Source organism: Oncorhynchus gorbuscha, linkage group LG08, assembly GCF_021184085.1.
Source record: "Oncorhynchus gorbuscha isolate QuinsamMale2020 ecotype Even-year linkage group LG08, OgorEven_v1.0, whole genome shotgun sequence".
Taxonomy (NCBI): domain Eukaryota; kingdom Metazoa; phylum Chordata; class Actinopteri; order Salmoniformes; family Salmonidae; genus Oncorhynchus; species Oncorhynchus gorbuscha.
The window spans coordinates 955443-971228 of record NC_060180.1 but is presented as its reverse complement, the minus strand read 5'-3'; the positions used below and the strand labels follow the sequence as shown (position 1 = coordinate 971228).

Below are 15786 nucleotides of genomic sequence, written 5' to 3'. Positions count from 1 at the left end.
ACAGTCAATAATACAGTAGAAAGATAAGTCTATATACAATGTAAGCAAATGAGGTGAGATAAGGGAGGTAAAGGCAAATAAAAAGAAGGCCGTGGTGGCGAAGTAAATACAATATAGCAAGTAAAACACTGGAATGGTAGATTTTCAGTGGAATAATGTGAAAAGTAGAGATAAAAATAATGGGTTACAAATAAATAGGGTTTATGGCATTCACCTTTCACCTACCTTTCCCATAAAATACCTCACATCCTCTGCATTATATCATAGGCATTATATTTAGACATTGCATCTAGTAGCTCCCATCGTTTCCTCTTGGCAGTGGAGGAGTGTTGGATGGTGTGATTATTCAGCAGTTCTTTTCACGGTGTGATTTCCGGGTAAGTGCCAACTTCAAGGAAACCGATTTTATTCAACACACCTGTTTAAAGAGCTTTTCTTCTGTCTGCTATAAGGCTTGTGTTGTGATACAGGACCACTAGATACGAGTAAAGACCGTGTTCAGAACCGGAGGAGGGGGATCTGCTATAAGGCTTGTGTTGTGATACAGGACCACTAGATACGAGTAAAGACCGTGTTCAGAACCGGAGGAGGGGGATCTGCTATAAGGCTTGTGTTGTGATACAGGACCACTAGATACGAGTAAAGACCGTGTTCAGAACAGGAGGAGGGGGATGTGATGATGGTATTTATTTGAAGATTAATGACAATTTTCCTATTTCAGTATCAAACAACATGATGCAAGACACGGTAAAGTGCAGAGGTTTAGACGGACTATAAAGGTCATATTGTTACACATTTGAGAAATATAATAAACATAAAGAACAGGCTTCCTTGGTTTGAGTACTTGTCATGTTAAGAGGACAAGCATCAATCACAATTCATACTAAAAATGGGAAACTGTAATTATACTACACATGTTTTCTGTCAATTTGTAAGTCGCTCTGGATAAGAGCGTCTGCTAAATGACTTAAATGTAAATGTACTACTGAGTGACAGTACAGAAGATATCTGGTATACTACTGAGTGACAGTACAGTAAGATATCTGGTATACTACTGAGTGACAGTACAGTAGATATCTGGTATACTACTGAGAGACAGTACAGTAAATATCTGGTATACTACTGATGTCATGAGGTGAATGCACCAATTTGTAAGTGGCTCTGGATAAGAGCGTCTGCTAAATGACTTAAATGTAAATGTTTCAAGTATATTCTTCCGTTCAGGTGAGAAAACATTTTGGTCCAATCTGAAGGCTCTTCTTTCAGTTCACTTAGACATAGAACCATTTTGGTCCAATCTGAAGGCTCTTCTTTCAGTTCACTTAGACATAGAACCATTTTGGTCCAATCTGAAGGCTCTTCTTTCTGGGTCAGTTCACTTAGACATAGAACCATTTGTCAACTGAGAAAAGAAGTAGAACATTTTCAATTGTAAGTGTGAAATCCAATAAAGTTGAATATATAGATATATAGATAACGTATAGAGATATTTTGGAAATAAATCACAGGTGTATTGAATTTAAATAAGATTCATTTCATGTCAAAGCACATACCAATGTAATTGACTAACAAAAGAAATACACACCTGCACTTGGAATAGGGTCTTCAGGGCCAAAAACACATGCCTACAAGACAATATCATTATTATCAATATTACTTATCAAGCACACATTAATATTACTGCTAAGCTGTTTTAGTAGGATAAGCCAAATAGTATGATAAGTGAAAGGAACTCACGGCATCAACAACAGCCTTAGCATCAGTAGTGGAACAGCAGAATGGACTGTCTGTGACACAGGTGTTGGTACTGGATCAGAAGATGGGAGAAAAACACAAATAGAACTGTTTTAGTTGAGAAGACTCTGTAAAAACACAAATAGAACTGTTTTAGTTGAGAAGACTCTGTAAAAATACAAATAGAACTGTTTTAGTTGAGAAGACTCTGTAAAAATACAAATAGAACTGTTTTAGTTGAGAAGACTCTGTAAAAATACAAATAGAACTGTTTTAGTTGAGAAGACTCTGTAAAAACACAAATAGAACTGTTTTAGTTGAGAAGACTGTAAAAACACAAATAGAACTGTTTTAGTTGAAAGACTCTGTAAAAACACAAATAGAACTCTGTAAAAACACAAATAGAACTGTTTTAGTTGAGAAGACTGTAAAAATACAAATAGAACTGTTTTAGTTGAGAAGACTCTGTAAAAACACAACTATAACTGTTTTAGTTGAGAAGACTGTAAAAACACAAATAGAACAGTTTTAGTTGAGAAGACTCTGTAAAAACACAAATATAACTGTTTTAGTTGAGAAGACTCTGTAAAAACACAAATAGAACTGTTTTAGTTGAGAAGACTCTGTAAAAACACAAATAGAACTATTTTAGTAAAAACAAGCCATTGACTGAACTAAACCGTCTTATATTGCTTTATCGTTGTTAATAGTTACTTGTCTTCGTAGCAATGCATCCGCATCACTGACAGCCTATTGAACAGACGGCCATATTACACAGAGATTGTAAATCTATATCTCAGTCTCACCAGTTCAGTTCTCCAGCGTTGGTCTTTTTGGAGATCAGCGCCTTCCAAAACTCATGAGTCTCCTTGACTGTCTTAAGAGCAAAGTCCTGGGGGGAGCATGTCAAATAAGAAAATAAAACTCTGCATACACCTCCACTATACTACTCTCTGTACTGAGCAGAAAGTACGTTGTGTCCCAAATGGCACCCTCGTCTCTTTATAGTGCACTTCTTTTGACCAGGGCCCATCAAAAGTAGTGCACTATGGGAATCGAGTTCCATATTTCAATATAAAAAAAGAGTAACAATGTGTACTTACATTGCAATACACTGTTTTATTCTATTGTGTGTTTACATTTGTTTTTTTACCTTTATTTAAGTTTTTAAGTTAAGAACAAATTGTTATTTACAATGGGAACAGTGGGTTAACTGCCTGTTCAGGGGCAGAACGATAGATTGGTACTTTGTCAGCTCGGGGATTTGAACTGGCAACCTTCCGGTTACTAGTCCAACACTCTAACCACTAGGCTACCCTGCCACCTGTCCTATGATTGATTTAGAGCAGGGATGTCAAAGCATTGTTTTTCGTCCGGAGGGCCTCACTGAATACCGGTTGTATTTCCATGTTCCTCTAACCATAGTGAGGAATCTCCCATGTTTCCTGACTGTCTAGTTTCCCAGGCTTCCTGACTGTCTAGTCTCCCATGATTCCTCACTGTCTAGTTTCCCATGCTGACTGTCTAGTTCTCCATGCTTCCTGACTGTCTAGTTTCCCAGGCTTCCTGACTGTCTAGTTTCCCATGCTTCCTCACTGTCTAGTTTCCCATGCTGACTGTCTAGTTCTCCATGCTTCCTGACTGTCTAGTTTCCCAGGCTTCCTGACTGTCTAGTCTCCCATGATTCCTCACTGTCTAGTTTCCCATGCTGACTGTCTAGTTCTCCATGCTTCCTGACTGTCTAGTTTCCCAGGCTTCCTGACTGTCTAGTTTCCCATGCTTCCTGACTGTCTAATTTCCCAGGCTTCCTGACTGTCTAATTTCCCAGGCTTCCTGACTGTCTAGTTTCCCATGCTTCCTGACTGTCTAGTTTCCCATGCTTCCTGACTGTCTAGTTTCCCATGCTTCCTGACTGTCTAGTTTCCCATGCTTCCTGACTGTCTAGTTTCCCATGCTTCCTGACTGTCTAGTTTCCCAGGCTTCCTGACTGTCTAGTTTCCCAGGCTTCCTGACTGTCTAGTTTCCCATGCTTCCTCACTGTCTAGTTTCCCATGCTGACTGTCTAGTTCTCCATGCTTCCTGACTGTCTAGTTTCCCAGGCTTCCTGACTGTCTAGTCTCCCATGATTCCTCACTGTCTAGTTTCCCATGCTGACTGTCTAGTTCTCCATGCTTCCTGACTGTCTAGTTTCCCAGGCTTCCTGACTGTCTAGTTTCCCATGCTTCCTGACTGTCTAATTTCCCAGGCTTCCTGACTGTCTAGTTTCCCAGGCTTCCTGACTGTCTAGTTTCCCATGCTTCCTGACTGTCTAGTTCCCCATGCTTCCTGACTGTCTAGTTTCCCATGCTTCCTGACTGTCTAGTTTCCCATGCTTCCTGACTGTCTAGTTTCCCATGCTTCCTGACTGTCTAGTTTCCCAGGCTTCCTGACTGTCTAGTTTCCCAGGCTTCCTGACTGTCTAGTTTCCCATGCTTCCTGACTGTCTAGTTTCCCATGCTTCCTGACTGTCTAGTTTCCCATGCTTCCTGACTGTCTAGTTTCCCATGCTTCCTGACTGACTGTCTGTCTAGTTTCCATGCTTCCTGACTGTCTAGTTTCCCAGGCTTCCTGACTGTCTAGTTTCCCAGGCTTCCTGACTGTCTAGTTTCCCATGCTTCCTGACTGTCTAGTTTCCCAGGCTTCCTGACTGTCTAGTTTCCCATGCTTCCTGACTGTCTAGTTTCCCAGGCTTCCTGACTGTCTAGTTTCCCAGGCTTCCTGACTGTCTAGTTTCCCAGGCTTCCTGACTGTCTAGTTTCCCATGCTTCCTGACTGTCTAGTTTCCCAGGCTTCCTGACTGTCTAGTTTCCCAGGACTGTCTGTCTAGTTTCCCAGGCTTCCTGACTGTCTTTCCCAGGCTTCCTGACTGTCTCCCATGCTTCCCATGATTCCTCACTGTCTAGTTTCCCATGCTGACTGTCTAGTTCTCCATGCTTCCTGACTGTCTAGTTTCCCAGGCTTCCTGACTGTCTAGTTTCCCATGCTTCCTGACTGTCTAATTTCCCAGGCTTCCTGACTGTCTAGTTTCCCAGGCTTCCTGACTGTCTAGTTTCCCATGCTTCCTGACTGTTTCCCATGCTTCCTGACTGTCTTTTCCATGCTTCCTGACTGTCTAGTTTCCCATGCTTCCTGACTGTCTAGTTTCCCATGCTTCCTGACTGTCTAGTTTCCCATGCTTCCTGACTGTCTAGTTTCCCATGCTTCCTGACTGTCTAGTTTCCCATGCTTCCTGACTGTCTAGTTTCCCATGCTTCCTGACTGTCTAGTTTCCCATGCTTCCTGACTGTCTAGTTTCCCAGGCTTCCTGACTGTCTAGTCTCCCATGATTCCTCACTGTCTAGTTTCCCATGCTGACTGTCTAGTTCTCCATGCTTCCTGACTGTCTAGTTTCCCAGGCTTCCTGACTGTCTAGTTTCCCATGCTTCCTGACTGTCTAATTTCCCAGGCTTCCTGACTGTCTAGTTTCCCATGCTTCCTGACTGTCTAGTTCCCCTGTGCTTCCTGACTGTCTAGTTTCCCATGCTTCCTGACTGTCTAGTTTCCCATGCTTCCTGACTGTCTAGTTTCCCATGCTTCCTGACTGTCTAGTTTCCCAGGCTTCCTGACTGTCTAGTTTCCCAGGCTTCCTGACTGTCTAGTTTCCCATGCTTCCTGACTGTCTAGTTTCCCATGCTTCCTGACTGTCTAGTTTCCCATGCTTCCTGACTGTCTAGTTTCCCATGCTTCATGACTGTCTAGTTTCCATGCTTCCTGACTGTCTAGTTTCCCAGGCTTCCTGACTGTCTAGTTTCCCAGGCTTCCTGACTGTCTAGTTTCCCATGCTTCCTGACTGTCTAGTTTCCCAGGCTTCCTGACTGTCTAGTTTCCCATGCTTCCTGACTGTCTAGTTTCCCAGGCTTCCTGACTGTCTAGTTTCCCAGGCTTCCTGACTGTCTAGTTTCCCAGGCTTCCTGACTGTCTAGTTTCCCATGCTTCCTGACTGTCTAGTTTCCCAGGCTTCCTGACTGTCTAGTTTCCCAGGCTTCCTGACTGTCTAGTTTCCCAGGCTTCCTGACTGTCTAGTTTCCCAGGCTTCCTGACTGTCTAGTTTCCCATGCTTCCTGACTGTCTAGTTTCCCATGCTTCCTGACTGTCTAGTTTCCCAGGCTTCCTGTCTGTCTAGTTTCCCATGCTTCCTGACTGTCTAGTTTTCATTTGGGTGATTATTATCACTGCTACACAGTTTCTATTTGGTTTGAGTCATTTTAAAGTATATTGAGTTAGTTTTCCTACACGTTTATTTTACTCATACCAGCCGTGTGCTGGATTGGACCCCCTCGCGAGCCGGATTGGACCCCCTTTCGGCCTGCGGGCCATATGTTTGACATCCCTGATTTAGAGGAAGAATCCAATAGTAACTGACATCAATATCAATGTCTTGCTTTTGGGCTTTGCTCTTGTTGGCCTTCTGTGCAGAACATACAGGTGAAAACGGTATTTTTACCCTGTCCTTGAACTCTCCGTTAAATGCAAACTGGTTCTCAGGTTTTCCATCGGGAACTTTATATTTTTTGAACCACTCAAATGTAGCTTCCAGATACCCAGGCTTGAGTCTTCTTACGTCATCAATATCTGCATTGATAACAAGAAGAAGATGTGTATTCCATGGTTAGCCACAAACACATTTAAAAACACCCACTACTGTGTAACTGTTGATCAGATATCAGACAGACACTCAGTGTCTTAAAAGGTCTCTGAAAGAAAGTAAGTAACCTTGTCCAAGTCAGAATGGCCCATCAACTCACTACATACTGACACCGGCTCCTGTTTCTGTAGCGGGAGGCAGCTTGACGTATAAGTACATCATTCTGGACAGGATGCTAGTCTATTGAAGGGCCTCTAAAAAGTGTTATATAAATCCCAATACATTCTGAATATGTATTAGATGTCCTCATACTGTTAAAGTTGTTGGCCTCTGGATCCTCCATGTTGATGACAATGACTTTCCAGTCTGTTTCTCCTTCGTCGATCAGAGCCAGAGTGCCCAACACCTTGACTTTAATCACCTCTCCACGAGAGCACACCTCAAAATCACAACGAGAGGGAGATGAAGAGATGAAGAAGAAGAAGAAGTAGAAGAAGGAGAGAGAGAGAAAGAAAGAGAGAAAGAGAGAGAAGAGAGAAGGAGAAAGAGAGAGAAGGAGAAAGAAAGAGAAAGAAAGAGAGAGAGAGAAGAGAGAAGAGAAAGAGAGAGAAGGAGAAAGAGAGAGAAAGAGAGAGAGAAAGAGAGCGAGAGAGAAAGAGAGAGAGAAGAGAGAGAAGAGAGAGAGAGAGAGAGAGAAAGAGAGAACGAGAGAGAGAGAACGAGAGAGAGAGAAAGAGAGAGAGAGAGAGAGAACGAGAGAGAAAGAGAGAACGAGAGAGAGAGAAAGAGAGAAAGAGAGAAAGAGCGAGAGAAAGAGAGAGAAAGAGAATGAGATTGACAACATTTAAATTAGAAGACTATGAATGAAGACAGTACATTCACACAACCATGTTCCTTAGACAAGAAGAAAACACACACTGAGTAACAGAAGGTTTCCTCCATTCAATAAAGTTGTAGTGCAGTACCTTGTATCCTATGTCACAGATGTCAACAGGGTCATTGTCACCACAGCATCCTGTATCTGCGTCTTTATGGCCTGGGTCCTCCCATGTCTGAGAAATAAATAAAGATGAGAGAACAGTGATTGATAACCTGGTTCTATTTTAAATAAACCACAACTTATAAAAGGCATTATAGAACATTCATAACCCCTATAGATGCTTCAGAAATCATTCATAAACCCCTATAGATGCTTCAGAAATAATTTATAACCCCTATAGATGCTTCAGAAATAATTTATAACCCCTATAGATGCTTCAGAAATCATTCATAACCCCCTATAGATGCTTCATAAATCATTCATAACCCCTATAGATGCTTCATAAATCATTCATAACCCCTATAGATGCTTCATAAATCATTCATAACCCCTATAGATGCTTCATAAATAATTCATAACCCCTATAGATGCTTCAGAATTCATTCATAACCCCTATAGATGCTTCATAAATCATTCATACATCCTATAGATGCTTCAGAAATCATTCATAACCCCCTATGTAACGGATGTGAAACGGCTAGCTTAGTTAGCGGTGCGCGCTAAATAGCGTTTCAATCGGTTGCGTCACTTGCTCTGAGACCTTGAAGTAGTAGTTACCCTTGCTCTGCAAGGGCCGTGGCTTTTGTGGAGCGATGGGTAACGATGCTTCGTGGGTGACTGTTGTTGATGTGTGCAGAAGGTCCCTGGTTCGCGCCCGGGTATGGGCGAGGGGACGGTTTAAAATTATTCTGTTACACCTATAGATGCTTCATAAATCATTCATAACCCCCTATAGATGCTTCATAAATCATTCATAACCCCCTATAGATGCTTCATAAATCATTCATAACCCCTATAGATGCTTCATAAATCATTCATAACCCCCTATAGATGCTTCATAAATCATTCATAACCCCTATAGATGCTTCATAAATCATTCATAACCCCTATAGATGCTTCATAAATCATTCATAACCCCTATAGATGCTTCATAAATCATTCATACATCCTATAGATGCTTCAGAAATCATTCATAACCCCCTATGTAACGGATGTGAAACGGCTAGCTTAGTTAGCGGTGCGCGCTAAATAGCGTTTCAATCGGTTGCGTCACTTGCTCTGAGACCTTGAAGTAGTAGTTACCCTTGCTCTGCAAGGGCCGTGGCTTTTGTGGAGCGATGGGTAACGATGCTTCGTGGGTGACTGTTGTTGATGTGTGCAGAAGGTCCCTGGTTCGCGCCCGGGTATGGGCGAGGGGACGGTTTAAAATTATTCTGTTACACCTATAGATGCTTCATAAATCATTCATAAGGTATTTGACTTTCCTCTTTCCATGGCCTTCTGTGCAGATGCCACAAACAAATGCAAACTTTAGTTTTCCAAAATATTTTTAACCACCCTTCCAGATACTACTGCTTCAGAAATATCTTAACCCCTATAGATGCTTCAGAAATCATTCATAACCCCTATAGAAGCTTCAGACATCATTCATAACCCCTATAGATGCTTCAGAATTCATTCAATTTGATAAACTTTCAATACATTTAACCGAAATGTTTCTATTCTAGGGAGAGATGGTCCACCCCTTTAACTTGCCTGAGGGAGATGTTCCACTCCTGGTTAACTTGCCTGAGGGAGATGGTCCACCCCTTTAACTTGCCTGAGGGAGATGGTCCACCCCTTTAACTTGCCTGAGGGAGATGTTCCACTCCTGGTTAACTTGCCTGAGGGAGATGGTCCACCCCTTTAACTTGCCTGAGGGAGATGGTCCACTCCTGGTTAACTTGCCTGAGGGAGATGGTCCACCCCTTTAACTTGCCTGAGGGAGATGGTCCACCCCTTTAACTTGCCTGAGGGAGATGTTCCACTCGTGGTTAACTTGCCTGAGGGAGATGGTCCACCCCTTTAACTTGCCTGAGGGAGATGGTCCACCCCTTTAACTTGCCTGAGGGAGATGGTCCACCCCTTTAACTTGCCTGAGGGAGATGGTCCACCCCTTTAACTTGCCTGAGGGAGATGGTCCACCCCTTTAACTTGCCTGAGGGAGATGGTCCACCCCTTTAACTTGCCTGAGGGAGATGTTCCACCCCTTTAACTGGCCTGAGGGAGATGGTCCACCCCTTTAACTTGCCTGAGGGAGATGGTCCACCCCTTTAACTTGCCTGAGGGAGATAGTCCACCCCTTTAACTTGCCTGAGGGAGGTAGTCCACCCCTTTAACTTGCCTGAGGGAGATGGTCCACCCCTTTAACTTGCCTGAGGGAGATGGTCCAGATGGTCCACCCCTTTAACTTGCCTGAGGGAGATGTTCCCTGACCCCCCTTTAACTTGCCTGAGGGAGATGGTCCACCCCTTTAACTTGCCTGAGGGAGATGGTCCACCCCTTTAACTTGCCTGAGGGAGATGGTCCACCCCTTTAACTTGCCTGAGGGAGATGGTCCACCCCTTTAACTTGCCTGAGGGAGATGGTCCACCCCTTTAACTTGCCTGAGGGAGATGTTCCACCCCTTTAACTTGCCTGAGGGAGATGGTCCACCCCTTTAACTTGCCTGAGGGAGATGGTCCACCCCTTTAACTTGCCTGAGGGAGATGGTCCACCCCTTTAACTTGCCTGAGGGAGATGGTCCACCCCTTTAACTTGCCTGAGGGAGATGGTCCACCCCTTTAACTTGCCCGAGGGAGATGGTCCACCCCTTTAACTTGCCTGAGGGAGATGGTCCACCCCTTTAACTTGCCTGAGGGAGATGGTCCACCCCTTTAACTTGCCTGAGGGATGGCTCCATAATTCCAGATGTATCCTTTGTGTGGAAACACGTTGGCCACATAACGAAGGTTCCCCTTCTTGATGTCTTGCTTCAATGGATTTAGAGGATCTTTGGTGGCAATCTGAGGAAAACAATACAACATTCACCTGAATCCAACGAACGGAGATATTAAGTGACGGATGCCTCTGTACCTGTTTACTATGCGTTTGCAATAGAATACTGAATAAACCATACTGCTCATTCTAATTGGAGTGGAACGAGAACTTCACCTCTGTCTCACCAGAGCTTCTTTCAAGGTGCCGTACACAGAGGCTAACAAAGGATCATACGACCACAAGACAAGTAGTGAAACTAACCTCCATCTTTGCATTGGTCCATCTGGGTACCTCAACAACCGCATGGAAGATGTTCTGTTGGAGGAAATAACCAATGTTTCAGATATCACCACATTTATGTTGAAAAACACAATTAAATAATGATTGTTGATTAATCACACACACACACACACACACACACACACACACACACACACACACACACACACACACACACACACACACACACACACACACACACACACACACACACACACACACACACACACACACACACACACACACACACACACACACACACACACACACACCTGAGCTTCATCTGCATACATTGGTATGTCATGGAATGGAGAGATGTATTTTCCCTCAGTATTTCCTGTGTAGAGAGACAGTGATGAATGCACAGTAAATCAGAAACATTCTACTGTACTAATGCATTGCAGTAACTTCAAACAACCTGATTATTAATGAACAGTAACGTGGAGGACTTACGCCAACATGGAACTCATCAACTCACATACAGCCATACTGTAGATCCCTATACTATAGTATGAGAGCCATACTGTAGATGCCTATTGTAGGTGCCTATACTGTAGCATGAGAGACATACTGTAGGTGCCTATACTGTAGCATGAGAGACATACTGTAGATCCCTATACTGTAGCATGAGAGACATACTGTAGGTGCCTATACTGTAGCATGAGAGACATACTGTAGATCCCTATACTGTAGCATGAGAGACATACTGTAGGTGCCTATACTGTAGCATGAGAGCCATACTGTAGATGTCTATACTGTAGCATGAGAGCCATACTGTAGATGTCTATACTGTAGCATGAGAGACATACTGTAGATGCCTATACTGTAGCATGAGAGACATACTGTAGATGCCTATACTGTAGATGCCTATACTGTAGCATGAGAGCCATACTGTAGCATGAAAGTCATACTGTAGATGTCTATACTGTAGCATGAGAGCCATACTGTAGATGCCTATACTGTAGCATGAGAGACATACTGTAGATGCCCATACTGTAGCATGAGAGACATACTGTAGATGCCTATACTGTAGCATGAGAGACATACTGTAGATACCTATACTGTAGCATGAGAGACATACTGTAGATACCTATACTGTAGCATGAGAGACATACTGTAGATGCCTATACTGTAGCATGAGAGACATACTGTAGATGTCTATACTGTAGCATGAGAGCCATACTGTAGATGTCTATACTGTAGCATGAGAGCCATACTGTAGATGCCTATACTGTAGATGTCTATACTGTAGCATGAGAGACATACTGTAGATATCTATACTGTAGCATGAGAGCCATACTGTAGATGTCTATACTGTAGCATGAGAGCCATACTGTAGATGTCTATACTGTAGCATGAAAGACATACTGTAGATGTCTATACTGTAGCATGAGAGACATACTGTAGATGCCTATTGTAGATCCCTATACTGTAGCATGAGAGCCATACTGTAGATCCCTATACTGTAGCATGAGAGACATACTGTAGATGCCTATTGTAGATCCCTATACTGTAGCATGAGAGACATACTGTAGATGTCTATACTGTAGATGCCTATATTGTAGCATGAGACTTACTGTAGATGTCTATACTGTAGCATGAGAGACATACTGTAGATCCCTATACTGTAGCATGAGAGACATACTGTAGATGCCTATTGTAGATCCCTATATTGTAGCATGAGAGACATACTGTAGATGTCTATACTGTAGCATGAGAGACATACTGTAGATGTCTATACTGTAGCATGAGAGCCATACTGTAGATGCCTATATTGTAGCATGAGACATACTGTAGATCCCTATACTGTAGCATGAGAGACATACTGTAGGTGCCTATACTGTAGCATGAGAGACATACTGTAGATGCCTATACTGTAGCATGAGAGACATACTGTAGATGCCTATACTGTAGATGCCTATACTGTAGCATGAGAGACATACTGTAGATCCCTATACTGTAGCATGAGAGACATACTGTAGATGCCTATACTGTAGCATGAGACATACTGTAGATGTCTATACTGTAGCATGAGAGCCATACTGTAGATGCCTATACTGTAGCATGAGAGCCATACTGTAGATGCCTATACTGTAGCATGAGAGCCATACTGTAGATGCCTATACTGTAGCATGAGACATACTGTAGATGCCTATACTGTAGGTGCCTATACTGTAGCATGAGAGCCATACTGTAGATGTCTATACTGTAGCATGAGACATACTGTAGATGCCTATACTGTAGGTGCCTATACTGTAGCATGAGACATACTGTAGATGCCTATACTGTAGCATGAGAGACATACTGTAGATCCCTATACTGTAGCATGAGAGACATACTGTAGATCCCTATACTGTAGCATGAGAGACATACTGTAGATCCCTATACTGTAGCATGAGAGACATACTGTAGATGCCTATACTGTAGCATGAGACATACTGTAGATGCCTATACTGTAGCATGAGAGCCATACTGTAGCATGAGAGACATACTGTAGATGCCTATACTGTAGCATGAGAGACATACTGTAGATCCCTATACTGTAGCATGAGAGACATACTGTAGATCCCTATACTGTAGCATGAGAGCCATACTGTAGATCCCTATACTGTAGCATGAGAGCCATATTGTAGATGCCTATACTGTAGATGCCTATACTGTAGCATGAGAGACATACTGTAGATGCCTATACTGTAGCATGAGAGACATACTGTAGATGTCTATACAGTAGCATGAGAGACATACTGTAGATGCCTATACTGTAGCATGAGAGACATACTGTAGATGTCTATACAGTAGCATGAGAGACATACTGTAGATGCCTATACTGTAGCATGAGAGACATACTGTAGATGTCTATACAGTAGCATGAGAGACATACTGTAGATGCCTATACTGTAGCATGAGACATACTGTAGATGTCTATACTGTAGCATGAGAGACATACTGTAGATCCCTATACTGTAGCATGAGAGACATACTGTAGATCCCTATACTGTAGCATGAGAGACATACTGTAGATCCCTATACTGTAGCATGAGAGACATACTGTAGATCCCTATACTGTAGCATGAGAGCCATACTGTAGCATGAGAGACATACTGTAGATGCCTATACTGTAGCATGAGACATACTGTAGATGTCTATACTGTAGCATGAGAGCCATACTGTAGATGTCTATACTGTAGATGCCTATACTGTAGCATGAGACATACTGTAGATGTCTATACTGTAGCATGAGAGCCATACTGTAGATGTCTATACTGTAGATGCCTATACTGTAGCATGAGACTTACTGTAGATGCCTATACTGTAGCATGAGACATACTGTAGATGTCTATACTGTAGCATGAGAGCCATACTGTAGATGTCTATACTGTAGATGCCTATACTGTAGCATGAGACTTACTGTAGATGCCTATACTGTAGCATGAGAGACATACTGTAGATCCCTATACTGTAGCATGAGAGACATACTGTAGATCCCTATACTGTAGCATGAGAGACATACTGTAGATCCCTATACTGTAGCATGAGAGACATACTGTAGATCCCTATACTGTAGCATGAGAGCCATACTGTAGCATGAGAGACATACTGTAGATGCCTATACTGTAGCATGAGACATACTGTAGATGCCTATACTGTAGCATGAGAGCCATACTGTAGCATGAGAGACATACTGTAGATGCCTATACTGTAGCATGAGAGACATACTGTAGATCCCTATACTGTAGCATGAGAGACATACTGTAGATCCCTATACTGTAGCATGAGAGCCATACTGTAGATCCCTATACTGTAGCATGAGAGCCATATTGTAGATGCCTATACTGTAGATGCCTATATTGTAGCATGAGACTTACTGTAGATGCCTATACTGTAGCATGAGAGACATACTGTAGATGCCTATACTGTAGCATGAGAGACATACTGTAGATGTCTATACAGTAGCATGAGAGACATACTGTAGATGCCTATACTGTAGCATGAGAGACATACTGTAGATGTCTATACAGTAGCATGAGAGACATACTGTAGATGCCTATACTGTAGCATGAGACATACTGTAGATGTCTATACTGTAGCATGAGAGACATACTGTAGATCCCTATACTGTAGCATGAGAGACATACTGTAGATCCCTATACTGTAGCATGAGAGACATACTGTAGATCCCTATACTGTAGCATGAGAGACATACTGTAGATGCCTATACTGTAGCATGAGAGCCATACTGTAGCATGAGAGACATACTGTAGATGCCTATACTGTAGCATGAGACATACTGTAGATGTCATACTGTAGATGTCTATACTGTAGCATGAGAGCCATACTGTAGATGTCTATACTGTAGATGTCTATACTGTAGCATGAGAGCCATACTGTAGATGTCTATACTGTAGATGCCTATACTGTAGCATGAGACATACTGTAGATGTCTATACTGTAGCATGAGAGCCATACTGTAGATGTCTATACTGTAGATGCCTATACTGTAGCATGAGACTTACTGTAGATGCCTATACTGTAGCATGAGACATACTGTAGATGTCTATACTGTAGCATGAGAGCCATACTGTAGATGTCTATACTGTAGATGCCTATACTGTAGCATGAGACTTACTGTAGATGCCTATACTGTAGCATGAGAGACATACTGTAGATGCCTATACTGTAGCATGTGAGCCATACTGTAGATGCCTATACTGTAGCATGTGAGCCATACTGTAGATGCCTATACTGTAGCATGTGAGCCATACTGTAGATGCCTACACTGTAGATCCCTATACTGTAGCATGAGAGACATACTGTAGTGTGTACATGTCAAGCTGTGTAGCTATCACCACTAAGCTAGTTCATTACGTACCGAGCTAGACGCAACTACAGTCTAATGTCTTTAGCTCCATATATATATATATACCAAACTATACAGTGATGTATTGAAAGAGCTGGTCACTCACTGAAGAACACCCTGTAGTCCAGTGTGTTGGGCTTGCCCTTCTCCTCGATGGTGAAGCTCATGTCTACTGCCCTATTTTGTTCAGTCTGCTTCTTGGTACTGCTGCTAGTGGGCGTACTTCCTGTACTGCCTGTAGGAGTAGACAATGGGAAGCCCATCGCCTCGTCATGCAGGTTAACTAGTAGGTTAAGACCGTAGGTTGGAGTGTGAAGGAGAGTGTGAGCAGGAGGCATGTGCTCCTCTTATGGCCATGGCAACGCAGGGGTTGGTGACGTCAGGCTTGATCTGTGTGTGTGTGTGTGTGTGTGT

At 42.7% G+C, this 15786-nt stretch overlaps 1 protein-coding gene across 2 annotated transcripts; it reads right to left on the bottom strand.

Moving 5' to 3' along the window:
• Positions 1-672: 672 nt before the first annotated feature.
• LOC124041076 (inorganic pyrophosphatase-like) lies at positions 673-15757 on the bottom strand. Of its 2 annotated transcripts, XM_046358237.1 has the most exons (12): positions 15479-15757; positions 10787-10851; positions 10497-10550; positions 10142-10261; positions 7363-7449; positions 6710-6836; positions 6257-6384; positions 2541-2626; positions 1738-1807; positions 1586-1625; positions 1336-1402; positions 673-1233 (listed from the first exon to the last, which is right to left on the bottom strand). In XM_046358237.1, exons 1-11 carry the CDS (start codon positions 15708-15710, stop codon positions 1380-1382), a joined length of 1032 nt encoding a protein of 343 aa, XP_046214193.1. In that variant the 5' UTR covers positions 15711-15757; the 3' UTR covers positions 673-1233; positions 1336-1379. The 2 variants fall into 2 exon arrangements, with proteins under 2 accessions (XP_046214193.1, XP_046214192.1); XM_046358236.1 differs by having other exon boundaries at positions 673-1402; positions 15479-15753.
• Positions 15758-15786: the final 29 nt, after the last annotated feature.

What these genes read in the sequence shown, in the direction of transcription:
- LOC124041076 (XM_046358237.1), bottom strand. Translation starts at nt 15,710, where the DNA reads ATGCCTCCTGCTCACACTCTCCTTCACACTCCAACCTACGGTCTTAAC. An exon ending in ACGGAGAGTTCAAGGACAGG is followed by an intron (nt 2,627 to 6,256) that starts GTAAAAATACCG and finishes TGCTCCCCCCAG; the next exon opens with GACTTTGCTCTTAAGACAGT. An exon ending in AACGCTGGAGAACTGAACTG is followed by an intron (nt 1,808 to 2,540) that starts GTGAGACTGAGA and finishes CTTCTGATCCAG; the next exon opens with TACCAACACCTGTGTCACAG.